At 35.3% G+C, this 11,764-nt stretch overlaps 1 protein-coding gene across 2 annotated transcripts; it reads right to left on the bottom strand.

Moving 5' to 3' along the window:
* Positions 1 to 6,261: 6,261 nt before the first annotated feature.
* Positions 6,262 to 11,504, bottom strand: LOC113725806 (dolichyl-diphosphooligosaccharide--protein glycosyltransferase subunit 1B). 2 transcript variants are annotated; one of them, XM_072078798.1, is made up of 9 exons: positions 11,305 to 11,504; positions 11,037 to 11,081; positions 9,778 to 10,409; positions 9,178 to 9,325; positions 8,431 to 8,610; positions 8,271 to 8,339; positions 7,538 to 7,627; positions 6,701 to 6,828; positions 6,262 to 6,611 (listed from the first exon to the last, which is right to left on the bottom strand). In XM_072078798.1, the coding sequence occupies exons 1-8, from the start codon at positions 11,467 to 11,469 to the stop codon at positions 6,703 to 6,705; spliced, it is 1,455 nt and encodes a 484-aa protein (XP_071934899.1). In that variant the 5' UTR covers positions 11,470 to 11,504; the 3' UTR covers positions 6,262 to 6,611; positions 6,701 to 6,702. The 2 variants fall into 2 exon arrangements, with proteins under 2 accessions (XP_071934899.1, XP_027104970.2); XM_027249169.2 differs by having other exon boundaries at positions 6,455 to 6,605; positions 11,305 to 11,502.
* Between the last annotated feature and the right edge of the window lie 260 nt (positions 11,505 to 11,764).

Genomic DNA, 11,764 nt, shown 5'->3' with positions numbered 1-11,764 from the left:
ATTATAATATCCATATTTTCTTGAATTGAATAATTTGGCTCTAATTGTACCTTTTCAATCTCTCCAGTAGCCATAACGCGTATAGAAAACAAGGATAAGTGGCCAAACTGAATCACATAGGACAGGACATTCTAAAACACACAATAATTGGTACAATGCCAAGAGTCTAATAAACTACTAAGATAAAATAAAGAGCCACTAATCAATAAAGAAAGAAGGAAACTATTAGGCATTTGCCCGTTTGTCAAAAAAAAAAAAAAAACAGGCATTTGCTAATTGCCAGCCAGAAGCAGGTGTGATCTTGATCTCCTTGAGTTGAGCATGCATAAAGTTGAAAAGATTTGAGGGATGACTTCGCGTGGTTTTACTTCTGATATGTGGTCTTCAATAAAAATGGTTTCTTAAAGAGATATGTATTCTTCTTTATTAATTCGCAAAAGACATGTTTTCTTTTCTGCAGAAAAAAGACATGTTTTCTTTATTGACATTATCGTAGTTAAAATAACTTTCATATATTGAACATGATGATTTTCTATGTCCAGGAGAACTACTGATTGCACTACTGACCTCTAGTTATTAACCAATTACAACTAAGCAAGCATTTATCTATCTTCCCCTTCCAAAGGGGACAAAATCTCTTTTGAAGTTCCAATGCATGGTATCTCTTGATCGACAAAAAGCAAGAAGAAGAAGAAAAAAAAACAAATGTTGACTGTAAACAGCTTTAAAAAATGCATATATTTTTCACATGACTCCTCTAATTAGCTTCTTTGTCTGACTGCAACTTTTCATACACAAGCCATGCAAATAGGCAATGAAAACCCCCGTGGGTTTCCATCCCACATCGGTTTCTGGGGGGGTTGGGTTTGGGTTTATTAGTCCCTGGGAGCTCCTCAAGAGTTGCCGGCTTTTGAGGTGTCTTCTGGGATAAGCTTAATAAGCAAAAGTCTTGCCGTTTCGGTAAAAAGACAAACGTTGGGGACACGCAGGGGAGTTATACTGGGGTCTAGAGGAATTGGGTAGTCGGGCGGCCCTACTAGCTTGCCCCTGTGGGGTTTCCATCCCACATCGGTTTCTGGGGGGGTTGGGTTTGGGTTTATTAGTCCCTGGGAGCTCCTCAAGAGTTGCCGACTTTTGAGGGTGTCTTCTGGGATAAGGTTAATAAGCAAATGTCTTGCCGTTAGTTTTTTCATACCAATCCCTGTTAGTTTTTTCATAGGTTCAGTTGGATCCCCTAAAATAGGATAGCGTAGACAAATACCAAGTGTAAAAAAAAAAAATTCCATGGCTCAAACGAAGAACTCTTCCAATTATTTGCCTACAAAAATTCTTAGTCGATCCTTGCAACGTAGCTTCTGTGCGTTTGACTTTGTACGCATAATGGTCATACAAAGAGATGTGAAAGACTGAAAGTAGGTATAGCCAGATTTAGTACTGCACACTATCTAATCACCCTAGACTTTTAAGTTAGAATGGCAGGCATCTGCCTAAAATTAAATAGCTTCCTGTTTTTGCACTGTTTTTAATCCTCACCTGGTAATATAGGTTCTCTCTCGAGTCTCGAGTGAGATTATAGGTTTCATTGCATTGCTAAACAAACTCAATTATTAAATGGGTAGCGATGAGAATTTATTCTATTGGGATTAACTTAAGAAGGAAGGCATGCTAAACCGCCAGAAAGCAGCTTAATTAATGCAATCCGAAATTAATCGCCCCTTTTAGATTATTATTATTATTATAAAGTGTGATGACTTATTACTACTCTATATATATATTCTTCCTACCAATGAGTTATTTAGCCCAGTGATAAGTAGACAAGGTTAAGGTAAATAAGTTTACGCCTAGTAATCTTAATCTGTACGTTTAATTGGCCTCGTTTGGATTGCATTTTCCGTCATTTTCCATGGAAAAATTACTGTAGCGATCTGATGTATGTGAGGGAAAAAGGTAATAGGGAAATGTGATCACGGAAAACGACACAATTTTCTAGCAGAAAATGGCAATCCAAACAGGAAGTAAGTTTTCCACCCACCTAAAAAGCTATAGAGTGTACGTGGATTAAGGACCAAACCAGAAAAAGAATTAATTTCCACCAATTGCCTAACTAAAGAAAGGATGCCAAGACGACCAGTAATCTGCCTACTGCACTCGTTGTGATATGGATTGACCATTTTGACAAGAGCCCTTTTAATTATTAAGATAGTAAAAACTTTTCCCCAAGTTCCAACCTTGCCTAATCATTTAGTCATGCCCTTTGCCCTACAACATATAAAACAAACAAAAGACTGTTAAATATTCCTATTGCTTTCTTGTTCATCCAGAACCCACCTTGATTGTGATAAACAGCCAATCCTAGGATTCTATGTTGCATAATTTACCTAACGCATTTTTGATGGTTCCCCTCCCCACCAAAAGTCCCAAAACGATCTCTCTCTCGTATCCAAGGCACGAGATATGAAGTAAAGGGAAAAAGAAGCATATTAGCATAAGTAGAAAGTGCATATTCTTAATGAATAATGATGATTGAAATGTTAAAACGAAAAAGTTTATGATAGCTAGCATGTACATGGTAGATATGATGGTCTTTTGGGAGATTGCTCGATGATTTTATGAGCAGAAAAATTGATAGGGCTGTGAACATTAATGTTGGGCATGTGGGATTTAATTACATTCAAGAAAGCTACATTGAAAAATGGAAGTTGAATTCAACTATTCTGCTGTCTGGAGCTATATACAGCAGTTGTGAAAAATTCATGTAAGAAAAATTGTGAGAAATGGTTGGTTTTAATTAAAAGTATGGACATTCACCTAAAATACAAGAAAAATGAAAGATTTGAAGGACGTCAACGTCAACATAATAGAAGTCAAAATGGATCTATGAGATAAGGTCCATCCCTAACTTTTCCGAAGAATTCAACCTTTTGTCCTCCTATTTGTTCATGGGCCATTACCTGATTTCAGTACCCAAACCACAAAGGAGTTGAACTCAAACAAGTAATTTGCGAGTTTGCTTGGTCAAAATTCATCGAGTTTAAACGCAAGTTGTTTGAGTTCAAATTCGAGCTTAATATATGAAACTAGAAAGCTCGTTACATATAATCGAATTCAATCAACCTTCACGCACGCACGCACGCACATATATATATATATGTATAATTTATTAATATGAAGTATCTATGTTGTTCCTTATTTAAAATTATATAAAGTATAAATTTATATATTTTTTAAACTCAATTAGACTCAATTAAGGTCGACTGAACTCGATTTGCATGAGTCCAAGCTCAAGTTTGAAAAAGACGAAATAAAATCAAAGAGTTCGAGATCGACTTTCAAGAGCTCAATAAGTTCGAGTTTGAGATTGATTCCCAATTTTTTAACTCTAGTTGAATTTGAGAAGTGCAGTACTTAAATTCGACTCGACTCGATTCGATTGCACCCCTAATCTAACCCGCTCTTTGTTTCTCTGCATGTCATTGTACAAGAAGTCAAAACCAATGAAAAATATATAGGGATAAACCAAACCCTTCGTTGATTTTCGCAAAACTTCAAGGGTGCAATTAGTAGTGTTTTGTACAAAAACCTGTTGAAATAGTACACACAATAGAATATTTTTGCTTTGATTCAGAAAACGTAACATAGAAGCATTCAGACTTCCAAATGCATGTAGCACCTGCCTAGACGAGTAAACAAGATAGGACTTGGATTAGTTGAGAGCTGCGTAATCCTTGTTGAACTTGAGCCTCAATGAAGAACACTTCATCAACACTAATTTCGTCATCGAAAAATAAAACATAGCGTCGTCAAAACACCCATTCAATCCCCTCAGAATCGCGGTTCAATTCTGAGATTGACAGAAAAATCTTACCAGACCTGATCCAGTTAGTCAAGTTGAATCCTGTATTTAAATCAAGAAGTCTTGGTCAACTTCAGACAGATGCTTCAATGACGCCAACAACAACAAATGAATATACTTAGTCCACATCAAAATTTCAGCCCTTAGGTTTGTTTGCTCATCTCGTGTTGTGTGGTGCTGGCGGAGGGAAGGCACGAGGGAATCAACAACCAGACAGGCACTTCTACTACTTAGATATGAATATGGGAAATTAAAGACTAGAAAAATTTCTCCCTGTATTGCATTTTTTTTTTTTGGCTGCAAGTAGGAATATAAACTGGCTATTTACTTTTCTTTTTTTTTTTTTAGATCTATATTCTTCTTTATTTATGCCCAATTGTGCAAAGAAAAATCGAGGGCATGGGATAATTAGTGTCTAGTATCGTTATTATGCCATCTTTCTTCTAGTTCTGTTTTCATTTCTCAGTGATTCTTTTAGTAGAGCATTAAAAAGGAAAAAAAAAAGATTTCGTGTGCTAACTGCTTTCTTCTTGGATTTTTCTCATGATAATAATTTCCGTCAAACTAAAAGCAAAAGTTCAACCTGTTCACCAAATAAAAAATAAAAAATTACAAAAAAATTGCGTATCAGTTACTGCTCTCTAACGAGCAGAATGGTAATTAAATGAATTCAGTGTGTAATGGTCCACTACGCGAACAGTTTGACATATACGTCTGTTTGGATTGTAAGTTATTTGGGATATTTTTACTGTAGCACTTTTTGTGATGTGATGTATGTGAGATAAAAAGATATTGGGAAGATAAAAAGGTGTATTGGAAATTGTAAAGATGAGTAAGCAAATAAAATTGGGGAAATATGAAGCAATCCAAACAAACCATGCACGTACATGGGATTTGTTCTCGGTTCTTTAGATTTTGTAAAATCTAATTATGAAAAGTGATTATAGAAAATAATTAGAATCAGAAACAAAAGTTATATTTTGATTGATGAATTTCAACTTTTTTATTATTAAGAAATTAATAATCTAAACACAAAAAAAAAAGAACATCACAAAATTAATTATTAAAAATCAAAATCTATAATCAGTTAAAATAATTAACGAGAACAAGCTTTCAAGTTACAAGAGCCAGCAAATTGTCTTCTTCTTTCATCTTTTTTAAGAACCAGCAAATTAATATATTTCATATGCGTAGGACAACAATTTCAGGCAGCAAAATGCGCGTACAAGTGCGGAGCTGAAATTTGAATGCATCACACATAATCCTATTGCTTGCTTTGCACGTTAAGGGACCTTTATGCCATTACCCATGAAATTGTTATATTTTCAGCGTTTCCAACGTTTTGAACATCGTTATTATCGGTTTTCCATCAAGAAATTTCAGCGTAGTCAAGCCGCGCTTCCAAGCGTAATTTTTTTTTTTTTTCCCAAATGATAAGAGATGCTTGCAAGCGTAATTTACAAGGTAGTTAAAGGAACGGCTTAGGGTCTGTTTGATAATATAAAAAAGTGTTGAATCTGAATTTTTTCAGATATTCAGATAGTTTAAATGTTTGATAAATAAAAATCCATTTGCTGAACTTATTAAGTAGTACTGAACTTATGTGTATTTTTTTCAGCACAAGAATCCTAACTGAATGCTTAATTCTGATAAAAATCAATAGAATTATTTCAACTACCTTATCTTATCTACCAAATCTACCATTATTTATTAATTTTGTTTAAAACTCTTATCTAATTAAACAATATAATATTCTCTATCTAATGATTTTCTATTTCTTTTTTCTCCCTTTTGAATGATTTTCACATCTTCTCCATACTCCTCATATAATATATTTCATCTTTTATATTAATTTGGTTTAAAAATAAATATTATCATTTTCGTACCTAACATTTTTAGCTAATAAAATCATAGGTTCTATTTCTTTTTTTGGATGAAAAGATACAAGGACAAATTTAAATTTATCAAATTTAACTTATTAAACATTCAATTATAAATGTTTATCAAATAATATAAATAGATTTAATATTAAAATTCAGACATTCATATATTTCTTTTCAATACTTAAAATTCAGATTCAGTTTTATCAAACGGAACCTTACTTTGCTTTAAGATCAGCAAGATTTTATGCATGAAGTTTGGATATCCGACGCGGCTAAACAAATACTACCATCCAACCCATCTTAAGCAGCACTCCCAAGGCAACAAATCTCAACCCAACACTAAAGAGTTTCGGCACTTTCATCAATCCTAAGGCCCAGTTTCTCTGTTGCAACCATCCATGCATGCGCGCACACGCATGCGGACAGCAAACATATATATCTGTGCAGCAACACTTCTAGCCTCGCCGTTTACAGCCAAACATGCATGTGCACGCTTTCATTCCAGGCCTATTTATGCAGCAGCAATTCAAACCCAAATAACCAATTAAGGGTAGTTGATCATCGTAATATCCTTTTCCGTAACCTTACGCTATAACATAAAATCAGTTGATACATTCCACTTCAAGCAAAAAACTCTACTAAAGATTAATCTGCACCTCGGCTGTAACGTGATCTACATAATCATGCGGAAGCTAAAACATGTGAAAACCCTCACTCATTTTGCCAGTGGCAGAGAATTGCATGACAATCTTTGTGCGTTTTTTTTCTTCTGACAGAATGAGAGGGGTTCATGTGTTGACCTTTAACTGCAAAAATGTCTTCTAAATGTGACAGATAGCTGCCTTCAAAATCATTGACTGAAGGTTGAGCTAAAGCTTCAAACATCGGAAAAAATATATGTCAATTATGTATTAAGAAGAAAAGCAGAATGTAATTATAAACTCCAATAGCACTTGTCTATTACCATCAAGATTTGCGTATTGCGATGTCCATGTGCAGGTAAGCAATGCTGGCAACAAAGAGGAGGAAAAAGCCCAAAACTAGCATCAATGGCTCTGCAAGCATGAATACTGGATTGAACTTGTAATGGACCTGCGTAAAGAAACTTGGTTTTAGCAGCAATTTTGAAGCATTAATCAGACAGAATTGGGACTAATTACAGCTGAAACTCCCTCCAAAAAAAAATTAAGGAAAAAAAAAGCTATACTGCACAGAGAAAATAAGGAATAAAAACAGAGGAATGATTTTCTCAATTGAAATTAAATGCTTTCACTATTAACTGCTTTAACATAGCATTTCAGCATAGATTCAAAATAGCTAGCATCATTTTCCTTTCTGGCTGCAAGAACAGGCATTTTGATCTCTGAATGGACAAATAGTTTTTGGAAATTGAAACACCAGAATTGTGGGAAAAAAAAGCTAGAAAATTCTGAATGAGCAAGCTAAAAAAGAGAATTTATAGCAATTACATGAGAATTTATAGCAATTACATGAGTCATAGCACCAACTAGAGTTAATCCGCTAATGGCTACCCTAAGGAAAGTGTTGAACACCAGATAGCATAAAATTCAACTAATAAAAAATGAAATCTATGAAATAAAAGTAACAGATGCCCAAATTGTATGTTCGATGTAGCACACAATCTCTTAGTTAATGGTAGATGTATAATGATTTGGCTTGCTGAAGGATTTCATTGATGATATATAACTTACCTCTCATGTTTCTTGAACATGGACCATCCGTGAGAACCTATTATTCTTAGCTAATGGAGCAGTTTTACAAAAGTCCCATAGATATTCACCTGGAAAGGAGAGTTATGATCAGGAACTACATTTTTCTTCTCCAGAACCAACACAGTCCTTCCCACAACATCAAGGTAGGAGTGCTTCTTCTGCAATTGACATATATAGGTATTTTAGTAGACAATCTAGCATCTGAATGCTTTGCCAAAGTTATAACTGGAAAAGTGATGAATTTGACAATTGCGGGTTGCAACATAAGTTAAAAGTTTAGGTAATAATGGACAATTTCTAAATTATGCTACAAACCAAAATAAAAAAAAAAGAACAAATTTCGGTTGTTCCACTTATGGTGCAGTCCTGTTTGGTTAATCTACCCAAATGAAATGTCATATGCAGGCGTGCCAAAGTGAAACAATTAGATAAGCAATTTAGCTTAATCAAGTGACCAACCAACAGAAAATACCTCAAAAAATATATTCACCAGCCCTAGTTAGTAAAAGCTATTGAGCACCATACGTGCTTGGCAAAAAGAGCATAATTACAAGCATTGATTGCCTAGTTTACTAAGCTCCACTGGCAAATATAAAGCTGCTATTACATGCACAAAGGATGATGCAAGATCCTTTTGATTGGCATTACGCTCATTCCGATTTAAAACAGAATATTCTCATGGATGACTTCCAGTTTGAAAACATCTTCTCCCTACTTCATTTTCACATGCAGTAATGATAAAACAAATAACTATATCTCAATGATATAAGGGCTAAATTTTCAATCAGCATTGACTTTTACCTCCAGCCTTTGTTCCACTTGAAAAGGAATCACTGCAGAAGGGTCTTCTGATCCCTCAGGCAGCACTACCTGAATAAAATGACGTCACTACCTGCATGACCCAAAATAATACCAAAGCAAATGTCTTTCTCTAAAATATAATTCCATAAATGCCACCTACTTTTATAGTTAACTTGTCCACTACAGTCTCAGCAAGGGGGCATCCAAAACTGTAACTCAGGTAACGTGAACCATCAGCTGACTCAAAAAGATAATCATGTACTGGCACCCCATATCCAATGACAAAAGTTGCTTTCCAGCCTCCAAATAGAGGATAGCGAGGCTCTATTAACAGCTCTGACTGCATAGATGAAAGCCAAGCATTCAATGCGTTCACATGAATTTGTATATGCATGTGGAGTGTCTATATCTACATAAATGAGTGTGTACAAGAATTTTTTTCCTTGGAATTAGCAACGACTCCTGATGCATGATAAAACAAACAATTTCATGCTGTCTGTTCAAGGTTTTTTTCTGCTGGTTCTTCAATTAATGCAGAGTGGAACTCACTCTATAATCAGATGCTAAGCTGAATAGTTATCTACTGATCATATGCAAGAAATTCCTCACATTTGCTCAAATATGCATGACTGCAGAGAAAGTAGAAACCAGATATTAATCATACACAAAGTTTCAACGTTGAAAATATTTTCAGAAAATGTCAAATCTAATAAGAGATATTCTTTATACAGACACCATAAATCCCACTATTCCCACTTGAGCCATCTCTGAATTGCTCTCTGTAAGCACATTTCAAAGCCAAAGATTGAAAAGGTTTGGTAAAAGACAAATGAAAGTGACTCAACAAATATAATAAAGTTCTTGTGAAGAACAGAAGAAGCAGGAAGGAGAATGATAAGGGAAAAACCTTCTTAGCACCTATCCGTAATCGTGATGACGAAATATTCCCTATATCATCCCTATAGTAGACAGAGTGAACCCTTGGGGGCAGCTCTGCCAAAAGATGCTTAAATGAAGCTGAACCACCAAAAGGTTGCTTAGATTGATATTCAACCCTGCCACCAAAAGAATCTTTAGAACATAAGGATGAAAATGAGAAAGAGAAAATCTACAACTACCAGCATAAAGGTAACCTCATAAATGTCTACATAAGTCAAGTAATTTCAACTCTTATAAATCACAGGAACCATACTCTTGCATTTTCAACATTATAAAACTAAGTTCTTCTCAATTCTGCAGCCAATGTTTGTATAGGCATATAAAAATCATGAGTTCCTATAAAAATGAATAAAAAGCAATAATTTTTCTCAAACATCACTAAATCAAATAACTTGATGGACATGGGTATGAAAGATCCAATTGTTGACCTTCTGATCAACAATAATTGGCAAAGTTACTAGCATGCTTCATCACAAAATTCATTTTCTAAAGAAAAGAGCGATCCAATGGTCCAAACTTATATCCTATGAGAAATATTAAATGCTTCCTTAAATAGTCATCAACACACCTTGAAAAGCCACCTTTTTGTCGAGCACCAGCATGTGCCAATTTATAATGGTCAGTTATCTGAAGATTTCCCCAGTGGGATATTTCAATTTCACGAACAAGCTCCTCAACAACAGCAAATGGATTATTATTCTCAAAATGAATAATTACAGGACTGTACGAGTAAGAAGGGCGCTCCTCATACGGTCCATATTTTAGTTCTGTTCCAGAGCGGTCAGTTGGTTCCACTCTGGAGAATGATTCAACTTTGTTAGTTGGTGTCCTAAAAGATGTTTCCTGACTTTTAATATGGTAAGGTGACAGTATCACTGCACTGTCACGGAAATAAACCAACTGAGACTCGGATTGGCTTATCTCTACAGGAAAAGGCTCAAGAGAATGAGTCAACACATAAAGTACTTCTAGGGATACAGATTCACCACTCCCAAGTTGGCTGGTAAAAAATACAGAGTAGTATTTAGTTCCATTTGGACCATCCAGTATGTTGCTTGGTTTTACATCAAGCGGCAGTGAAGATTTCTTCCTCTTCTTCCCGACAAGGGCTCCTGCTTTAATCCATGCTAAATGATCAACTTGTGCAGGTGAGAAGGCAAGAAGAATTTCAGAAGCTGGAGATGTGCCAACATTTTCAACCTAAAGGTAAAAAATCACAGATAAACATGAAAAAGCAGAACCCAAAGGCACTCACAATGTATAACTGAATCTGTAATTTTTGAAAGAGTGAATCATTATACAGCCCAACTTCACAACAACTACTCAATACTTAAGTTCCATCTTCTTTCCTTTTCTGAGGGAGCTAGTGAATACATTGGGAATTTACAGGGACAATGAAGCCCGCACTTTAAACCAGGAAAATTCAGAATTTGAGCTTTTAATAGCTGAAATCCACACCCTCAAGCCTCAAATCACCAGCTAATTCCATAAAAAATGTATATACATCTAGGAATGGATTGCCTCATTGAAGAATTGATGTCAATATATAAAATGCAATGCCGAGCGGTTTGATCTACACCAATTTTCTAACGAAATTTTAGGTCACACCAAACAATATTTTCAAAAAGTTTAAATCTTTGAAGTACTTTTATAGATTGATGTTAAGCAATCTAAACCAAACCATATTTACCGCGAGATTGGTTCAAAATATACAGGAGACAAATAACCACCATTGTTTCATGTTATCATCCATGAGCATTGCAATAACTTGTTCAGCGAACATAAGCCAAAAGGTAGATTGAAAATAGGAAATGAGAAAATCAGTACCTTAAGCGTCAAGGAAACCCTAATTATATGCGAACTCAAGTCAACCTGCGTCAATCAATCAAAATCAAAATTCAAGCAGAGTTACAATTCACAACACACTACAAAAGTCTTTCCAAGGAAAATCTAACCAGATAAATTTATATGCAGAGTAAAATTGATCAAGGTAAACATAAATCATCAAAAGAAAATGAAATGTGATCACTAGTTAAGCAGCTTTTTACATTTCATGATGCAAAATGTACTACAGTAGAAGAGAATTGGAACTTACTCTACGCTCGGCACTGAGAATCTGAAGGTCCAGCGTCGATGACGATCTGACGACCGGAGAGAAGAAGGTTAATATTAACGTTGAGAAAATTAGGCAGATTTGCAGAAGAAGACGAGGACGACGACCACTCGCCTCCATTGCTGCGGAATTAAGATTGAAGAGCATGGCAGTCGAGTCCACTAGCTTCTTAAGTCGGAATATACGTGGATTCTGGTTGCTGATTGGTTGGAGGCTATGTGGGCTAATAGGATTTCTCATTGGTGGAGATTTTTGGGCTTAGAACAGTTTTGGGCTCCTAAAACTGTTCTGGGCTCTAGCAAGGTGGGATTGCAATTCACAAGGGGCTTCGTGTTCTCAAACTCAACTCATTTAGTAGGAATACTAATCATGTTGCCAGGAGATTCTTTACTCAATTTTCAACTTCTCTCCTTTTCTATCTGATAAGGTTTATAGTTTTCTT

This window comes from Coffea arabica, chromosome 2e (assembly GCF_036785885.1).
Source record: "Coffea arabica cultivar ET-39 chromosome 2e, Coffea Arabica ET-39 HiFi, whole genome shotgun sequence".
NCBI lineage: Eukaryota > Viridiplantae > Streptophyta > Magnoliopsida > Gentianales > Rubiaceae > Coffea > Coffea arabica.
This window is presented reverse-complemented; position numbering and strand designations above follow the sequence as displayed.

Bases quoted from the DNA above. Each gene is read 5' to 3' on its own strand.
- LOC113725806 (XM_072078798.1), bottom strand. From the start codon at position 11,469: ATGCTCTTCAATCTTAATTCCGCAGCAATGGAGGCGAGTGGTCGTCGT. The intron at 10,410-11,036 runs GTACTGATTTTC...TTTTACCTTTAG, and splicing joins GGGTTTCCTTGACGCTTAAG to GTTGAAAATGTTGGCACATC. The intron at 8,340-8,430 runs GTAGGTGGCATT...CATTTTATTCAG, and splicing joins TGGACAAGTTAACTATAAAA to GTAGTGCTGCCTGAGGGATC.